This window comes from Antechinus flavipes, chromosome 2 (genome assembly GCF_016432865.1).
Source record: "Antechinus flavipes isolate AdamAnt ecotype Samford, QLD, Australia chromosome 2, AdamAnt_v2, whole genome shotgun sequence".
In the NCBI taxonomy this organism is placed as follows: domain Eukaryota; kingdom Metazoa; phylum Chordata; class Mammalia; order Dasyuromorphia; family Dasyuridae; genus Antechinus; species Antechinus flavipes.
Genome location: NC_067399.1, coordinates 20,458,224 through 20,477,726, shown reverse-complemented (window position 1 = coordinate 20,477,726; position 19,503 = coordinate 20,458,224). Strand labels below are relative to the sequence as shown.

The window sequence follows — 19,503 nt, the reverse complement described above, 5'->3', positions numbered from 1 at the left end:
TTCAAATATGTAGCAAGAACTAACATGCTAATATGAGGGACATAATTTCCCCACCTTACACCACTACTGTCTCTGGGGAGGGAAGAGGGATTAGGTTCATTGTTCAATTTAGTTCCTATGTAGCATGGTCCCACCAAGTGCCAGACCCAAAGACCCCTTTGGCTTGTGTCTCCAAACCCAACTTTCTCAGCCTAGCAACAAATCTGGCCTGATAGGGCTCCAAATTTGCTGTAGCTTGAGCTCTTGGTTCTGGGGACTCCATCATCTGCTCCTGGAAGTGAAAAGAATAAATAAACAGATGGAAATTTCAATCCTTTCTTGGGGGAATCTAAATGTAGAGGAAAAGCTATCCCTTCCTCCCTTCATAGTTCTCATCCTGTAATCAAGTAGAGCTTTCTCCCCTCGTCAGAGAGAGACAGACAGACAGATACATTCACATAAACAGAGACAGAGACACAAAGACAGACCCACAGAGAAAAATGGTCAGAGAGACAGTACCAGAGACTAGTTGTTTTTAAAGATGCAGCCAATGGAAAGAAACTGCTTCCAACTGTGTGGCAAAAGGGTACAGGATATCTCCCCAAAGCAGATCCTTTCCAGCCCATCTGGGGACTTCTTTCTGAGGTGATTTGGGATCATCATAATAATATCACATTTCTGTGCACTTTTAAAGTTTATAAGGTGTTTCCCTCGCATCAACCCTGTGAATCACTGTTTTGATTCCCATTTTATAAGGGAGAACATGGACAAGGACTTCAGGTGATTTCCCCATGGTTACAGAGACGCACATAAAATGCCGGAATTTCACTCCAGATCTCCTGACTCTCAGTGCTCTTTCTAGCATATCACAGTACTTCCTCTAACATTCCCTACCATTTCCCTCTTTTCCTTATTAGGAAGAAAGGAAGAGTAGGGGGAAGAAGGGGAGAGAAGGTACAGCTCTTCAATAAGGAAAAGAGGAAGGGGAACAGGGGAGATTAACCAATCTCTGGCACTGCCTCCCATTGGATGCCCATCATGGGGGAACAAGGGGAGGAAGTAATGGAGCCAAACATTTGAATCTGTTACTTCCTCTTGTATTGCTCTGATCATGAGAAGGGCACTGCTCTCTCAATTAGGACCCGGAACTGGAAAGGGATCCCACTAACCAGCTGCTCTTGAGGAGAACTGGATGCACTGATGGAAAAGCTCTGAAAATATGGCCCAGGAAAATGAATCGCATCAGACTGAAAAGGGTAAGGTGTTGGGGAGTCCCTGAGAAAGGTGGAGAAGACAAATCTCCAGAAAATCAGGATTATCATTCTAGAGCTAATGAACCTTAGAATTCATCAAGTTCAACCAACTCATTCAAAAGATGAGTAAATTGAGTCCCAGAAAGGTTAACTTAGGCTGCCTGATCAGGGTCATATAGGTAGATTTCCAATTCAGGTGGTCCAGACTGTTATTCAAACATACTCTTCACAAGGCTGACTAATCCATGGTATAATTCTCTTGAGGTAAGTGAAGGTAAGTTGGAGAACTGGGGATGGGGAATAAAACTTAGGAGAAAGGGGGTCAAATTTTGCTAATCTGAAGTAGAAAGTCTTTTTCCTTCTGCTCACCTCATTCTGCCCAAGATACATTTTAGGTCATAAGCCAGGGACTTGAGGCAGAGGAAAGATGAGCTCTAATCTATAAATTGAAGCAGCACATACTCTCTTTTTATTATTATTTTTCTCTTTATTAGTTGATTTTCCAGTTACCTGTGAAGATAGTTTTCAACATTCATCTTTATAAGATTTTGAGCTCTCCAAATTTTCTCCCTCCTTCCTTTCCTTCTCCTTTCCCAAGATAGCAAGCAATTGAATATAGTTATACATATACAATCATGTTAAACATATTTCCACATGGGTCATTTTGTGAAAGGAGATTCAGAGCAAAAGGGAAAAACCATAAGAAAGAAAAAACCTAACCCTCTTCCAAAGTGAAGATGGGAGGCTTTGATGTGCTTTTAGTCTCCATAGCTTTTTCTCTTGATGCAGATGGCATTTTCCATCATCAGCCTTTTGGAATCATCTTGGATCACTGCATTGCTGAGAAGAGCTAAGCCTTCCTCCATCTTGTTGCTGCTGTGTACAATGTTCTCCCAATTCTGCTCACTTCAGTCAGCATCAGTTTATGGAGATCTTTCCAGGTTTTTAGCAGTAGACATTCTAAGAGAGGAGGAGAGACAGAACCATCAGCCTGATAAGCCTTGGGGTGTGATGGAAAGAGTCTTGAGCTGAGAAGGAGAACTGGCTTCAATTCATGGGTCTACTATTTCTAAGCTGACCCTATGTCAGGCACTTATCTGGAAGTGGGGAATGGCCCGGAGGGGCTCTAAGGTCCCTTCTCACTATAATAGCCACTAGAAGATTTCTGGGGTCCCTTCTAGATGTTGCATGAATAAGGCACTAGGAGATCTCTTGCATCTGACTCTTGTCAGCCCACATAACACTAATAACTAGTATTTATATAACTCTTCAAGGTTTGCAGATAGTATCTCGTTTGATAACAACAGCTCTGGGAGGAAGGTGCTCTTATTTTTATTTTACAGATAAGGAAATTGAGGCAGACAACTGATAAATGGTTTACTCAAGATCACATAGTAAGTGTCTGAGGTCGGATTTGAATTCAGGTCTTCTTGACTCTGAGTCCAAGGCGCTATCCACTACTCCATATCACACTTGGGGTATTGTACTGTGCTCAGTTTTTTTTATTCCAAGGTTTAAGAATGGCAGTGATTAATTGTAGACTGTCCCAGAGGAGGGGAATCAGAATGAGGAAGAGCCTTGAGTTTAGGAAAATTAATTGAAGAAACTGGGCATATTTATCCTGGTAAAGAAAGAGAAGGCTTGGGGAAAGGAGGAGGAAGGCCATGTTTAATGAAGAATTTGAAAGGAGCCTCATGGGGGGATGTATTAGACTTGGTCTTGATCTCTTCAGACCCAGAACCAGACTGAAGCTGGCTCTCACCATGCTGCCTTCCGAAGGTGGGAAGAATGGCAACAGATTGGAAGAGGTCCCACTATGGCTTAGACCCAACTCCCTTGGGGTTTGCTTGTATCCTACGCTAGGGATTCTTGTTCAAGAGGGAAAACAGGGGACACTTTGGGCACAAGAACCCAGAAGGGAAGGCAGAGCCCTTGTGGGGGTTAGGGGGTGGACTGGGCTGGCTCCAACACTTGTTAGCTGAGTCACTCAAGACAAGTCCCAACCTCCCTGAACTTACCCGTCCTCCCTCCGAACAAAGAAACCTTCCCTCTTCACAACTACGATGTCCATTCAACTTCCTCACTCTCCTCTCCTCCTCTACCTTAAACACTGTCTGCCTTCTTCTTGTCTTCAAGATTCCTATAATTTCTGTTTCATCTGCTAGTCCCTCCATGTTTTCCAGGCTCAAAGCCAGTCTCAATTCCCCTTGTGACTTCCTCCATCTTTTGCAGTTTGTTAACTCTCTGTAGTCTGGCTCATCATTCCACCAAGACTGAGCTCTCCAAAGTTACCAGGGATCTTAGTTAAGTCTAGTGACCTTTCTCAGTCCTCATTCTTCTTTTTCTCTCTGCGGCCCCTGACACTGTTGATCCCCTCCTCTTGACACTCTTTGATGTTACACTATCCTGCTTCTCCTTCTCTGTCCGACCTTGGTTCAGTCTCCTTTTCTGGATCTTCTTCTGGGTCATTCCTAAGACACCCAGATGGGATTTCTAAGTGGGGGGGGGCGGGAAATTCGAACCATATTCTGATCCGGTCCCTGAACTTTTTACCGGCTTGGGACACCGTGATCCCCAGGGACTTGTGTTCGCATTTTCTCCCTTTGCTAGACTGTGTGCAGCCTGGGAGCAGGACTGATGGGTCTTCCTCAGAAACCCATAATACTCTCCATCAAGTGAATACATGATTTAGTGGAAGGTTCTCAGGAGTAGAGAACACTGTACTAGGCACTGTCTGATGCACAAAAGGATAAGATAGGATTCCCTGTCTACATGGAACTCACAGTCTAGTAAAGGGAAAAGGCGGAGAGAGAAGCCGCCATATTGCTCCCGATATGGGATGAGTGCATTCCGGAGGCCAGAAACAAAGTGCTATGTAGGTTCTGAAGGAGAAATGATCCTCACGACTGGACTAGATGGATCAGAACAGGCTTTGTGGAGGAGCAGGTGTTTGAAATAGCAAGACGGTGATTCCACAGGTGATTTCAAGAAGATCTTAGTTCAAATGTGAATTTAGACACTAATTGTGTGACCCTGGGCAAATCACTTAATTGCTCCCTGACATCTGCAAAATGGGGATAATAATAGCACCTGTTTCCCAGGGTTGTGAGCATCAAATGGGATAAGATTTGTAAGGTGCTTACTGCAGTTCCTAGTATACAGTAGCTGTTTAATCATAGCCCTTTCCCTTGATCCGAGTTCTATCTGTGGATCTCATGGCACATTAGAAAGACTAGTGGATTTATGTTCCAATTCCAGGACAGAGTGTGAAACTTGAGGTCAGCAAGACCCAAGTTTGCATCCTACCTTGCACATGGATTAGCTCCATAAGCCATTCAACCTTTCTGGACCTCAATTTCTTCATCTGTAAAATTGGATTTCAGACTAGATGACTTTCAAGTCCTGAATCTGTGTCCTACACTCCTGTACTGGGAGTGTGGCCAGTGACAGACAAGAGGCTCTTTCCTTTCTTCCCCTGTCCAGTCTACAGGATCCTCAAGGCCATCCACACTGCCCTGGCTCTCCTGGCCCTGGTCCTGGCTGCGGCTCTGACAGTGATGGTTTTTCTGTGTAAGTTTTCCATTCGAAGGGCTCCAGGAGGCAAACTTCTTTCTCTGATCAGGTGGAGAGAAAAGACTAAAGCAAGAAGGGTCTGGGGGCTTTAGACTGAATTGTGTAATAGGTTTGGGAGGGGAAGGAGTGGGGTGTGGCAAGGGGGAACAGGCAAGTGTTGACCCCTGTTTTTAGCTTCTCTGGAAAGGAAAGGAATCAAAGGCAAAGGAGATTCTAAAAAACCAGTCTGTTTTTAGTACACTGGGTACAGCGGGCTAGCTACTGTACTCAGCACTGGGGACACAAACACGCAGAAAGGAAGCCCTGCCCTCAGGAAGCCAACAAGCTAGCCGGAGAGATGGCACCTACACATGAGAATATATCGAGCAAATAAACAAAAATACCCAAAGAAAATGTAAGGTACACTGGGCTGGCCACAATGCAGGTGCAGGTGCAACATGGGGTAGAGGGGTTGAGGGAAGAACTCCAGGGAAGAGGAAGGGGCTTTTGAGGTAAGCTTGAAAGGGGGCTACAGAGGGGAGGGAAAGGCATGCAAGTGGGCATCCCATGCGTGAGGAAGAGCAAGTGGGGCCTTTTGGCTGGGGAATAAATACTTGGGATCTGGATACGTGCTGAGAGGTGAAGTGGTACTAGCACCCTTGGGCTGGGGAGGCCCTGGGGCTCCATGAAGAGTTTCAGAAAGAACTGTTCTTGGGCCTTGTCTCTGAGGCTTCCTAACTATGTGGCTACGGGCCCAAAGAACCAGATCAAACCAATATTTCCCTTTCTCATCTGGATAAGGGGGATAACATAGTCATAGAGTTCAAATAAAATAATGTCGCAGAAGCCATCAGATATCAGCAGTGAATCTGAGGGTCATGGGGATCATCAAAGATCTGCTCCTATTCTTTATCTTATGATTTGACTATCTGGGCAGATGGACTCCAGTGGATAAAATGCTGGGCTTTGGGTCATGGAGACATGTTTTCAAATCTTACCTTGGGCATTTATTGGCTGTGTGACCCTGGGGAAGTCACTTAATGCTTTCAGCCTCAGTTTCCCCATCTGTAAAATGAGAATAATGATAGAGAATAAATATATATAGGTTATTATGAGAACCAAATGATATATAAAGTGGTTTGTAAATCTTGAATGCTAATTAATGTTAGACATTATCATTATTATGTCTCTCTCTTTCATTTTAAAAATTAAGAAAGTTGGATGGGTTCCCAGATGGAAAATGGCACCATCAGAACTGCTCGCCATCCATTCAGGAACACCTGAGGTCACAAAGACTTATTGACTGAATGACTCTGGGTCATTGACTGAATGACTCCATTCCTGCCTCAGATTCTTCATCTGCAAATTGGGGATAGTATTTTCCAGGGATGTCATGAAGATGAAATGGGATAATAATTATAAAGCACTTAGCACAGCGACTGGCTTGCAGTAAACTCCGTATAAACATTAGTTATTGTTGCTGCTGCTGCTATTGCTACTGTTTCTACTCTAACACATTTTGATGTGCATAAAGGATTTTCCATATATACATATAGTATACACATATACATGTATTTATGGTATTGTTATTGGTCACAGGTTTTTGTTCTGTATTTTTTTCTTTTGATTCAGATCTATAATCTTAGCCATGTAGAGAGATCCCCAGGAGGAAACTCTGGGAAAGCTCCTTGGTACGATTCTGGTACCTAAGATGAGAAGGAGGATGAACTCACTGGTCTCTGGGTTCATTTTACTCCGAGACTTGTGGTTTTTGACTGTCCCTTCCTAGACAAGTGAAATGAAGTCAAATGACTTGCCCAGTCACAAAGCTGCCGCGTGTCAAGGATGGGGCTTGCACTCCCATCAGTGAACTCACTTCTGCCAGCCACAGAACGTGGCCGCTCATCCAGCAGGTGTCCACCTGCCTCCCGAGCCCCAGAACCCCATCCTTAAAACCAAATATTCTTTTAGCGAGGCAGTAGTGGCCACACCCATGCTTCATGGGAGATTTCTCCAAAGGGCCATGCCCTCTTAATTTAAAATATATTCCCTCTGAGGCAACTGGGTAGCACAGTAGATAGAGAATGAAGTCAGAAAGACGAAGTCAAATTCAGTATTTACTAGCTCTCCCTCCCTTCCTCCTTTCCTCTCTCTCTCTCTCTCTCTCTCTCCTTCCATTTCCTTCTCTCCCTCCCTCACTTCTCTCCTCTCCCTCTCTCTTCCTTCCTTCCTCCTCCTCCTCTCTTCCTCCTCCTTTTCCTTCTCTTCTTCCTCCTTGTTCTCTCTCTCTGTCTCTCTGTCTCTCTCTCTCTCTCTCTCTCTCTCTCTCTCTCTCCCTCCTTCCATTTCCTTCTCTCCCTCCCTCACTTCTCTCCTCTCCCTCTCTCTTCCTTCTCTCCTCCCCTCCTCTCTTCCTCCTCCTTTTCCTTCTCTTCTTCCTCCTTGTTCTCTCTCTCTGTCTCTCTGTCTCTCTGTCTCTCTCTCTCTCTCTCTCTCTCTCTCCCTCCTTCCTCCTTTCCTCTCTCTCTCTCCCTCTCTCTCTCTCCTCTCTCTCTCTCTCCCTCTCTCTTCCTTCTCTCCTCCTCCTCCTCTCTTCCTCTCCTTTTCCTTCTCTTCTTCCTCCTTGTTCTCTCTCTCTGTCTCTCTCGCTCTCTCTCTCTGTCTCTCTCTGTCTCTCTCTCTCTCTCTCTCTCCTCCTCCTTCCATTTCCTTCTCTCCCTCCCTCACTTCTCTCCTCTCCCTCTCTCTTCCTTCTCTCCTCCTCCTCCTCTCTTCCTCCTCCTTTTCCTTCTCTTCTTCCTCCTTGTTCTCTCTCTGTCTCTCTCTCTGTCTCTCTCTCTTTCCCTCTCTCTCTCTCTCCCCACATAAACAATACATATTCATATATGTATATATCTTCACTCTTTACCTCCACAGCTTCCTGAGACCTGAGACTCTGCTGGAGTACTGTCTAGAACAAGAGGAGCATTCCCCAGAAATTTCTTTATATTCTCCTTTCTAATTTTTGCATTTAATTATGATTCTAGATTAAGAGCTTAGAAGGGATCTTTGAGGGTCAAATAGTCCAATCATCTCATTTTACAGATGAGGAAAGAGATTGCAGACTGGTTACATGGCTATGTATGAGATGCTGTGACAGGTACTTGAGATAATAAAGACAAAAATGAAATGATCTCCCCAAAAAGTGCTTACATCCTACTGGAGAGTAAAACAGCACATAGATAAGGTGGGTGGTGGGGCGGTATAGGAGGAAGCACAACATCTGAGCTTGTGTGTCTGAATTCCAGCTCTATATAATTTTTGCCCAAGGTCTCATGGCACAGCAGAGAACTAATCAAGCTTTACTGAATTAACCCTCTGCCAGACTGATCCCTGGCCTTTTCTCCTTCTCACCTCCATGACTCTATAGACCTAAATCTTCGAGGGGAAAATGAGCAGCTTGTGAAGGTCAAAGCCTCCAATGAAAAACTGAAAGCGGAAAACAGTAAGTTCGGGTCCTCCAGTTCTCCCTTTGCACTGACCCCCGACCCAATCTAGTCCCTCCATCATTCAAGCTTCAACATGCTGCATGGGAAGGAGGGCTCCTTTGCTGACTTCTTCACTGCCCTTCATTTTGGCCACTTCAGAAAAAGGGAGAGAAAAGGCTTCTTTCTCAGGCCCCCAAGAGTCTCCTCACCCGAAACGCCAGGATCCCAAGGGGCTTCTGCTCAGATAGTAGCAGGCACTCACGCTGACCAAGCTCTGGCCATTGCCCATTTTTCAGGCTCTTGAGAATCAGAAGGGCAGAGCTGGATCTGGATCAGCTCTGGCCACTTCTTTCCTCATTCCTGATCCTCTTTCTTCTCAAGAAAACCTCATTCACAAGGTGCCAGAGGCTTGGATTGTCCACAATGGAAGTCTCTACTACTTTTCCTGTAAGGACAAGTCCTGGGAAGAGGCTGAGAGGTCCTGTGCATCCCTTGGCTCCCACCTGACCTCAGTGACCTCAGTGGGAGAGCAGGTCAGTGCTAGTCCTGGGACCATTGGGGGTGGGAGACAGAAATGTCACGGTGTCCATGGGCACATCACTTCCCCTCTCTCCTCATCTGGCCTTAGGTTTCAAGGGACAGAGGCAGAGCTTCCCATTCCGAGGACAAAAATGCCCTCAGAGAAGCAAAGGATCCAGGAGTAGAGAGGTTTATGTTTCCACTGTCCTTGGCCATGAGCAAACCACTCGTGGAGTATTGGTTTGGCTCTGAATTTGGGGATTTCGATTCTAAATCTCAATTTAGGAAGGGAATAAACAATCTGGAAAGTATCTGGGTTGATGAATGCTTCTGAGTCCATGCAGAATCAACTGAAGGAATTGGGAATGTTAGTTTTGGGGAGTGAAGGTTCAGAGGGACATGGTAACTGACCCCAAATTGATCCATTTGCCCCAAAGGGCAGAACCAGAAGCAATGGTGATTTTACCCCCAAAAAAGTCATGTTAAGCTTGATATAGAGGGAACTTCCTAAGAGAGAGCTGTCACGCACTGGAATGGGCTATTTCAGGAGTAAGATCTCACCTGAAATAAGTCAGCAGAGACTGTCAAGTATGTTATAGAAGGAATAAAAAGGATGGATTGGACTCTATGATCCCTGAAATCTTTCCCCACTTGGATACTGATTTTGTGACTTCAAAAGTCATCTACTCGAATTAGTTCATTTTGTAGATGTGGAAACGAACATCCAAGGAGATTTCATGGCTTACCCAAGAATGATGACTGAATTTCTGACTTCTTTGGGGATTTCTTGAGAAGCTTTAACTGCTTCTGGACAGAGAACCCTCCAGGAGATATGGGTCTCTGATTCCTCTCTGTCAGTACTTGAGAACTTGTTGCTTGTTCTGGGGCTTGCTTAGTCAACAATACCATTTTTATTATTGTCTATAGGCTTCTAGTAACTGTGTGTGTGTGTGTGTGTGTGTGTGTGTGTGTGTGTGTGTGTGTGTGTTGAAGGGCTCACTTACTATGGTTTTTTTCATTTTTCATTTTTGATTTTTAATCTAATGAGAATTTCGGACCTTGATTTTTCTTCTAGAGTAGGTACATGAGATCTTGATCAATTTTCCTGCTTTCAGGAAGTCATCTTGGTGAGAACTCTTTGTGTCCTCCTTTTCTTTCTTTTTTAAGGATTACCCAAACATAACAAAACCGCTTCTGTCTTACCTAACTACCTCTATTACTCTTAATAACATTATAGTTCAAGGGAGTTTCTTTTACACCTATTAGAGTGTTTACATTCACTTCATTGGGGATTTGTCCATAACGTTTTCTTGGCAAAGATACTGGAATGATTTGCCCCCATTTTCTTCTCCAGTATGTCCCCATTTTACAGATGAGGAACTGAGACAAATAGGGGGTAAATGATTTACCCAGGATTACACAGCTAGTGTTTGAGGCTGAATTTGAACTCAGATCTTCCTGACTCCAGACTTGGTGCATTATCTACTGTACCTCCTTGCTGCCCTCCTTTATCTATATAGTTCTTTCCAATTGCTCAATTGTATTCATTGTTGTTCAAATTTACCTTGAATCCTATGTTTATATTTCAAAATTTTTACTCAGAATTGGGCTTTTTATCAGGAAAGCTGAGAAATAATTTAAGTGACTGAAGATTCATTTTTCCATTGTTCTTTCTCCAGAAACAGAAAATATACCAAAAAATCCTCAAGGAAGTCAGAAAGTCACAGCTATTACCCATGAGAAAAAAATCATTAAATCTTCTTGGGCCTCAGTTTCCATATCTATAAAATGAGTTCATAATCTCTGTAGAACAATCTTTTAGTCTTCTGGCAAAGTATCCTTAGTTTTAAGTTTTTCATTTCTTGTCTTTTGCAATGCCATATTCCTAGTTCTTTTCTCTTAAAATGGTAGCTGTCAAATTTGTGTATTACTGAGTGGTTTCTCATTGTTTGAATTTTTCTTTCTAGGTGTTTGCAATGTTTTTTTTTTTCCTTTGGATTGAAATCTCTAGATTCTGATTATTATGTTCCTGTGTGTTTTCATTTTGGAGTTTCTTCCATTTGGTGATCATTGCTTTCTTTCTACTTTTACTTTGCCTTCTGACTCTAATAATCCTGGTTAGTTATGATGAACTACTTCTTGAAATCTGGTATTCAGTCTCTTTTTTTGATCAGGAATTTTATGTTATATCATTAGGTTTATTTTCTCCTAGAATTGTTTCCCAGATCAGTTTTTTTCTATATGAGGTAGTTTTCATTTTCTTCTATTTTTTTTCCTTTTGTTTTTGTCTTTAACATTTCTTGTTGTCACATGAAGTCGTTAACTTTTATTTGGTCTATTCTAATTTTCAAAGAGCCTTTCTTAGGTTTTTGCTCTTTTTAACTCAATTGTTAATTCTGCTCCCAAGTCTTTCCTTTATGACTTCATTTGTTTTCTCTTTCTTTTCTCTAAAATCATCATTTGATTTACATAATGTTTTAAACTCCTGCTTCACTTCATCTAGGCAGTGTAGTTGACTTTGTAACCAAGTTGTGTTTTACTTGATGCTTTGTTTTTAGATATCATAAAGCTATTTTCTCCTTCTGACTTTGTGAGTTGATATTCCTGACTCTATAATTGTTATTATATATATATAAAACAAACCTCATTACTCTATTTTTGCTTTCTGGATTGGGACTGGATTGGGAACCTAATACAGGTTCAGACTTGGAGCACTTCTCTGCTCCTGATCAAAAATCTCAGAGGTACCTGCAAACTTTCATCATTTCCTATTCTAAGGATTGTCCTAATTGTTGTCCTCCCAGTCTGAGCTTTACAGAGTTCAGAATCCAGTCAGGTCTGGGTGACACAACTGTAGCCTTTACTCTGATGGGAGCTTCAGATGATCCCAGCCCAAATCAATTAGCTGGAAGACTCTGCTGCTATACCACAACAGAATAGAAAGTTCATTTCTGGTCCATATTCTACAATCTGGTTAATCAGCTATAGACGTCATAGATGTCTGATCTATAGATTGAATTATAAATCCTGCTCACGGATCAATATGACACAGCCACCAGCTTACCTCTGTTGAAGCTTCCTGTTGTGTTGTGGTATAGCAATAAACTCTCCCTTGCCTTCCTAATTTGCTTATGGTTTCACCCTTTACACCCAAATCATGTACCCATTTTGACCTTATTTTGGTATATTGTGTGAGATGTAGATCTATGCCAAGTTTCTGACATATTATTTTTCAGTTTTCTCAGCAATTTTTGTGAAATAGTGAGTTCTTATCCCAGAACCTGGAGTTTGGAGTTTATCAACTGCTAGATTACTATAGACCTTAATTATTGTGTGGTGTGGATCTAATCTGTTCCACTGATCCACTCCTCTATTTCTTAGCCAGTACCAGATGGTTTTGATGACTGCTGCTTTATGATAGAATTTTAGGTCTAGTACAGCTTAGTATTTTTAGTATTTTTTTCATTAATGAGTATTTTAGTATTTTTTAAATTAATTCCCTTGATTCTTGACCTTTTGCTCTTCCAGATGAATTTTGTTATTATTTTTCTAGCTTTACAAAATAATGTTTTGGCGGTTTGATTTGTATGGCACTGAACAAATAGACCAATTTAGGTAGAATGAACATTTTTATTATATTAACTTGACCTCATGAGCAATTGATATTTTTCCAATTGTTTAGATCTGACTCTGTGCGAAAAGGGTTTTGTAATTGTGTTCATATAGTTCCTGGATTTGTCTTGGCAAGTAGACTCCCAAATATTTTATTTATTTTCTAATTATTATTATATTTTCTAAATATTATTATATTCTAGTTATTTTAAATGGAATTTCTCTTTCTATTTCTTACCGTTGTGCTTCATTAGTAACATATAGAAATGCTGATGATTTGTGTAGGTTTAGTTTATATCTTGCAACTTTGCTAAAGCTGTGACTTGTTTGAAGTAGGTTTTTGGATGATTCTCTAGGATTCTCTAAGTACATCACCATGTATCTATAAAGAGTGATAGTTTTATGTCTTTGTTGACTATTCTAATTCCTTTAATTTCTTTTTCTTTTCTTATCTCGAAAGCCAACACTTCTAGTACCCTACTGACTAACAGCAGTGATAATGGGCTCTTTGTTTCACCCTGATTTTACTGGGAATGTGTTTAGCTTCTCCCCACAAAATGCACATTTATACGTTGATATGCACATGTGCCTCCCTAAAAAGAACTTCTCTTCTCGCTCCATAGGAATTTATTGTTAAAAAAGCTGATGGGAGCAACTATTGGATTGGATTGAATAAACAGTGGAACTCAGAGTGGAGATGGACTGATGGGACCCCTTATAATGGGACCAAGAGCAAAGAGTGAGTCCTGTACACCCCTGCCCTCCTTCCTCTGGTCCTTCTTTTTTCCAAATGCCCATGGAGGCACTGAGAGCTTTCTGCCAGGGAAAACCCAAGGTGCATAAAAAGGGACATGTGTCCTCCATTCCTTGTGTGGGTCTCTTCCCTCTGTGAGCATGTATGCGGTATACATACATGCATGTGCATTTATGTGTGCTGTGTGCATACACTGTGCGTGTGCATTGTGGCTTGTGTATGTATGCACAGTATGGCAAATGTGTGCACGTGGCTGTATGCATGTGTTTGATGTGTGGTACATGTATGTTAATTGTGCATGTGATATGTGCATATATGTGTGGTGTGGGCCCACATGTGGGTGGAATGTAGACATGTTCACAGTATACTTATGTGGTATATGTATTATGTGATGTGTGCACATGAATAGAGTACATGTGTATGGAGTGAGTGTGAGTATGTAGCCCCAAATGCCCATTTTGGGTGGGAAACTTCAGGCAGAGATTTAGGAGAAATTATGGGGCTTTCTGGAAGGAATAGAGCTTGAATGATTCCAGAGCAGAGATTTTTAACCTGGGCTTGATGAGCTTGTTCTATAAAAAAAAACTTTTAATATATCTGGCTTCCTTTGTAATTCTACGTATTTTATTTTATGTATTTAGAAATAATATTTTAAGAAGTCCATAGGCTTTATTAGACAGCCAAAAACATTAATAAGCTGTACCTTTGAGGTCTCTTATCTTCATGGCTGGAAGTTACTTCATCATTTAAGAGTTTTTTAAATAGCCAAATTGGAGTAGAATCTAAGCTAGACTTTTCCACAGAGAGAGGCCCAAATAAAAGGAAGGGAGCTTTCTGTCAAACTTTGCTGTACAAATGGAAATGGAAGGAAGGGTAAATCTCCTTTATCTCAAAAATTCTCTCTCTCTCTCTCTCTCTCTCTCTCTCTCTCTCTCTCTCTCTCTCTCTCTCCTTCTCTCTCTCTCTCTCCTCCTTCTCTCTCTCTCTCCTCTCTCTCCATCTTCTTCTTCCTCCTCCTCCTCCTCCTCCTCCTCCTCCTCCTCCTCCTCCTCCTCCTCCTCCTCCTCCTCCTCCTCCTCTTCCTCCTCCTCCTCCTCCTCCTCCTCCTCTCCTCCTTCTTCTTCTTCTTCTTCTTCTTCTTCTTCTTCTTCTTCTTCTTCTCTCTCTCTCTCTCTCTCTCTCTCTCTCTCTCTCTCTCTCTCCCCTTTTTCCTTCTCTAGGTTTTGGGCACAAAATGAGCCAAACAACAAAATGGATAATGAACACTGTGTTCACTTTTCAAAGAACAGACTTCAATCATGGAATGATAACAATTGTCTCTTACCTATGCTGTTTATCTGTAAATGGGACTGCAAGTCATCTGGGCTGTGTCCTTGAAAGTGGAAGTGATCTCGGAGCTCTGTTGACTACCAGACTTGAAGAATGGGTACAGATACAAGCATTCTTCCATCCACCATTCCCGCCTACTTTGTGGGTTCCGTTGTTATTTCTCACTTAACGCTGAGGATTCTGGGCCTGATCAGCTGGACCAATGGATGCTCCTGATCCCAGGCAGCCACAGACCCTCCTTTTCACATCATCACTGCTGCAGTCATAGCCCTCCATTCATACCTCCATGGGACCTTCATACACATGCGTGTGGCTGTCTCTCTCTATGTCTACATATAGATATACACATATATGTATAGGTACAGATGGACATATACAGACAGACAGACTTATTTACAGCTTTTTGTTCATTTCAGGCTTCCTTTCTCTACCTCTTGAGCTGGGAAGGAAATTCAGAGACATGATCTGATGTGAAACTCATCAAAGGTCTTTGTTCCCTGGGTGGATGATTACTTCTGGAAATTACAAGGTCCCAGCTCCAGCCACCCCTGATATATTTAGGTCTCAAGGTCAACCCTCTTCCTGTCAATCATTTATTGATTAAGTTTCTATACTCCATCAGGCTCTGGGCTTATCAGTAGGGATGCAAAGATGGAAGGATTCAGATCTGTTATATCCTAAGAGGAGAAGCAGCAAAAACATGTCCAAAAACATAGTACCTAATTATGAAATGAAATACAATTATCTACCAAGATAATAAATAATAATAACTATAATATAATAAATAAAATAAAATAATAATAAATATTACCAAGTAGATAAAAGCCAGGTGGTTTCAGTGAGTTCCAGCAAGTTGAGGGATCAGAATGCTTCTGTGTAAAGATAATAATTAAATCCCTGGGAACTGATGAGATCTCTGAGGATTTAAGAAGCTAGTGGAGATAACTTTGGGAATCTGGTCCCAGAAGAGGGAGTACGGTAAGTAAGGAACAATCCCAGCTTTGGCTGGAGAAATCTGGGCTTTGACTCAGTTTCCTCAATTGACTCAGCGATGTCATTTTTGGAATCATTTGGCTTTGGAATCATTAAGAGCATCTCCAGGAACCCTACTGAGTGACAGCCTTAGATACAGAGAAGTTGTCCTTGATTTGGGAACCTGCTCAGAGGCTGATTTGAAAGTCGCTGGTTTTATTGGAGGCAGTGACATATAGCGGATAATGTGCTAAAGGACCTGGGTCATTGATATTTGAAATCTGGTAACTGGGGAACTCTGAGCAAATCCTATCTTAGCTTGTTTGCCTATCTGTAAAATGGGAGTAATCACACCTGTAGTACTATCTGCCTCCCGCAGCATGGTGCAAATATCTGTTTTGATTCCAATGGACGCTTCTCAGCTCTCTCCAGGGGAATTAAAGAGCTTCAAAAGGTTGGTTTCAAGCTCTTTGTTTCTATTCTTTTGACTGCTCGAAGTATGAAGCCCATTAACAGCTTCCTCTTCTGATAGAAAGGGGATGGACATAGAGGAGAAAGGGAGGTCCCAGTATCTGGACTTCAGAGAACTCTAGTCCCTCATTATTTAGAAGAAAACTTCCGGGCCATCCCTGTGTACTCTGGGGGCTGGGTTCTTGGAAACCGCACATGTGTAGATATGGCAACCTTACAATGGGGCCTCCCAGCGAACACATTTGTCATGACCCGTGTTCATTGAACATTAAGATCCCATCATTCTGAGTCTTTATCTTCTCATCACAAAGTCCATCCAAAACATAGCCTCGCATAATTTGTTCTTCAACATATAATTTCTGGTTATACTAAGGCCAGAACTGCACTTGGAAGCACCGATCTGGGTAGCATTTGCAAGCTGGAGAGCATCCAGTCCTTTCTTGGCAAAAATTCAGCACTTTCACTGTCAATAGCAAAGGGCTCATTTTTAAAATGCAAAAGAAAATTGAAATGAAAACAATAAGGTAGCAGGTGAGATGATCTGATGAGGGAAGGTAGGAGAGGAAAGGGTTAAGAAAAGCCACTGAGATGAAATGACAGGGATTAGATCATTATCATAGAGCACTGGTGCTGGAAGAGACATCAGAGACCATCCAAAGCCCTCATTTAAGGAATGGAGAATCAATAAAATGAAATGAGTTGAATAAACTCAAACAGGGATGACATAATGGGGAGTAACCTCTGAAGACAATTGATACAGTGAAAGTTTTCACGACCTGATTTTTCAGTAAACCCTGAAATCAAGTGAAACTTTCAATCAGTAAAGATAAGTGAGGGGACACAACAGAGGAGTAACCAAAATAGCCTCTGTTGAGAGAAAATGCCTTTTCCTGATGTGCTGGTCAAGGGGCCGCCAAGATGAGTGTCATATTCAGCCCATCCCTTATGAAGTGGACATGTCATGCATTATTATTAGCACCTTTTTTTCTTACAGATGGGAAAACTGAGGCCTAGAGATGGGAAGTGATATTTCAACATCAGAATTTGAGAGTGGGAAGGGACCTTCTCATCCAACCCATTGATTTTTTCCTAGCTGGTGCCCAAGGTTGACTAGGATGTCCTAAAACCCACGTCTATTCTTTTCAAGCTCAGGCTTTGTCCAGACTTGAGGATCAGGAGACTGAAGGCTGGTCTTAGCTGTGCTGACAACATTCCATGAAGTTTGGGCCAAGTTATTTCCTCTCTCTGGGCATTAGTTCCTTCTTTTCTTTGTTTTTTTTAAATTCAGTTTTCTTTTCTTTACTGTTATTATCCTAGTGTTGAAACCTTGTTTAGAAAGAGCTAACTGCTCTCTGGTTTTAAAAATGCAAGAGTCAAACTAGGTGACCTCAAAGTTCACTTGTAGTCCAAACACTGTAAACCCATCCCTCTGTTACAAGACACATGCTTTTCAATGTCTGGCCCAAAGAATCCTTAGATTCACACAGAATAAAGAATTTGAAATTTGAAAGAAACCTTGGCCTCCATCCAGTTCAGTCCATTCACCAAAGGAACTCCGATATAAGACCCTGGAAAGGTGGTTGGCCAACCTCTGCCAGAAGACCCTCAAGGAACTGGAATCTGTCCCCTTGAGAGGCAGCCCATTCCACTATTGAACAGATAGAATTCTTTTATATACATATACATATATATATGTGTGTGTGTGTGTGCGTGTGTATAGAGAGAGAGAGAAAGAGAGAGAGACAGAGAGACAGAGACACACAGAGAGAGATAGAGAGAGATAGACAGAGAGAGAGAGAGAGAGACAGAGACACAGAGAGAGACAGAGACAGAGACAAAGAGAGAGACACAGAGAGAGACAGAGAGACAGAGACACACAGAGAGAGATAGAGAGAGATAGACAGAGAGAGAGAGAGACAGAGACACAGAGAGAGACAGAGAGAGAGACAGAGAGAGAGAGAAAGAGAGAGAAAGAGAGAGAGAGAGAGAGAGAGAGAGAGAGAGAGTGTTTCATTTTTCTGCCACCACTGTGGCAGCTACCTATGGACTCATGGCCAGCTCCTATTTCAAAGTCAATGTCTGCTGAGAGCTCTTGGATTGAACAAGTCTCCACTGGACCTTCTGTTGGCTTTACCATTTCAGAATTGAATTTGAGGGATTCATTATTTTAAAGTTGTTGGGAGGGGAATGTTTGGAGAGTTCATCTGGGCGGCTACCTCTACACCATCTTGGTTCTGCCCCCCCAAACTGTAAAATACCTCAGTTTTTTGATCTGTAAAATGGAGTTGAACTAGACCTCTAAAATCCCTTTCAATTCTAAATTTATGAGTTGATTATTACTAGTAGAAGAAATATTACCATGGTTTTTGTTATTTTTGTTGTTACAGAAGAAGAGTATTCTAGGAGTAAAGATGAGCAGCCCTGGTGGTTTCTCCAGGATAATAATGAGAATTTACCTTCACACTTCATGACATATACATTCCACCCAACTGTTGACTTGGAATTGGGAAGTTTCTGACTTGTTGAATGATGCTGCATGTGGCAGAAAAGTTCCTCTTTTTTCTTCTCTTACCTCATAAATCAAACTCAATTTCAGACCACTGGAGAAAGTGAAAACTTTTTTTTTAATAAGAAATTTCACTTCTTAATTCTAGTTGAATCCATAATTAAGAAATCAGACCAAAGGGTCTGGAGATTGCCAAGTTATTCTCTTTCCATCCCCCTGATATAACACTTGCCCAAGATCATACAATTACTTAATCGTAGAGTCTACTTGTGAATCCAGGTCTTTTGACACCACATAGAGCCACATTTCTATGATTCCATGTTGCCTTTTGACTGATCCAGTCAATTAACTAATTAACTAATAACTAACTCCTGATTAAGGGAGTTAACTAGATCGAGCAAAGAATTGAGGTCAAGAGTGGAAGGGAAAAAATAGATTTTCCATAGAATAAAGTCAGGAAAACATCCCAGAAGGAGAAACAAAAAGGTATTAGAGAAGAATAACTATTAATTTCGTGCAAAAATTTCACTCCAAAGCACATTTTTAAAAAAGTGATTTTATCAACATTCAGTTCCATCTGTATCATCGTGGGCCTGGAAATTGATAGAAAGTTGGATAGGAAGTCAGTGGCCAACTAGAAAAAAAAAATTCCCACTACAACATATTCAACAAATGGCCATTTTAGCCTGGGCTTGAAGACTTCCACTGAGGAGGAACTTTGTCTTCTGGCTTTTTCAAGACTAGTCTTGGCCATGTGCCAAAAAGTTATCAGATTTTTAAAAATATTCTTTGTTTGTTTGACTATTTTTTTTTACATTCTTTATTTGATAAGTATCAAAGGAAGTTTCAGTGAAATAATATTAATTGAATTTTCTCTTCTTTCCCATTTTTCCTTTTTTCTTAAGGACCCCACCCACTCAAAAGTTATGGAAGAACAATTCTTGATTGAGTCAATAAATCAGAACTGAATGTGAATCAGTCTGAAAATCTCGTTAAATCAATAAATCCTTTTGGAAAAGACTTGGTCATAGTTAAGGAATTCATATAAAAGAAGGCGCTAGCTCTCAAGCAGAAAGAGATCCTGAGCTC

The 19,503-nt window shown here is 41.6% G+C and overlaps 1 protein-coding gene across 1 annotated transcript; it reads left to right on the top strand.

The window, feature by feature from the left end:
• The first annotated feature begins 1,100 nt into the window (after window positions 1-1,100).
• Window positions 1,101-15,892, top strand: LOC127547371 (C-type lectin domain family 4 member K-like). Its single transcript, XM_051974253.1, has 6 exons — window positions 1,101-1,235; window positions 4,716-4,802; window positions 8,194-8,268; window positions 8,633-8,784; window positions 13,006-13,121; window positions 14,357-15,892. The coding sequence occupies exons 1-6, from the start codon at window positions 1,199-1,201 to the stop codon at window positions 14,511-14,513; spliced, it is 624 nt and encodes a 207-aa protein (XP_051830213.1). The 5' UTR covers window positions 1,101-1,198; the 3' UTR covers window positions 14,514-15,892.
• The last annotated feature ends 3,611 nt before the right edge of the window (window positions 15,893-19,503 follow it).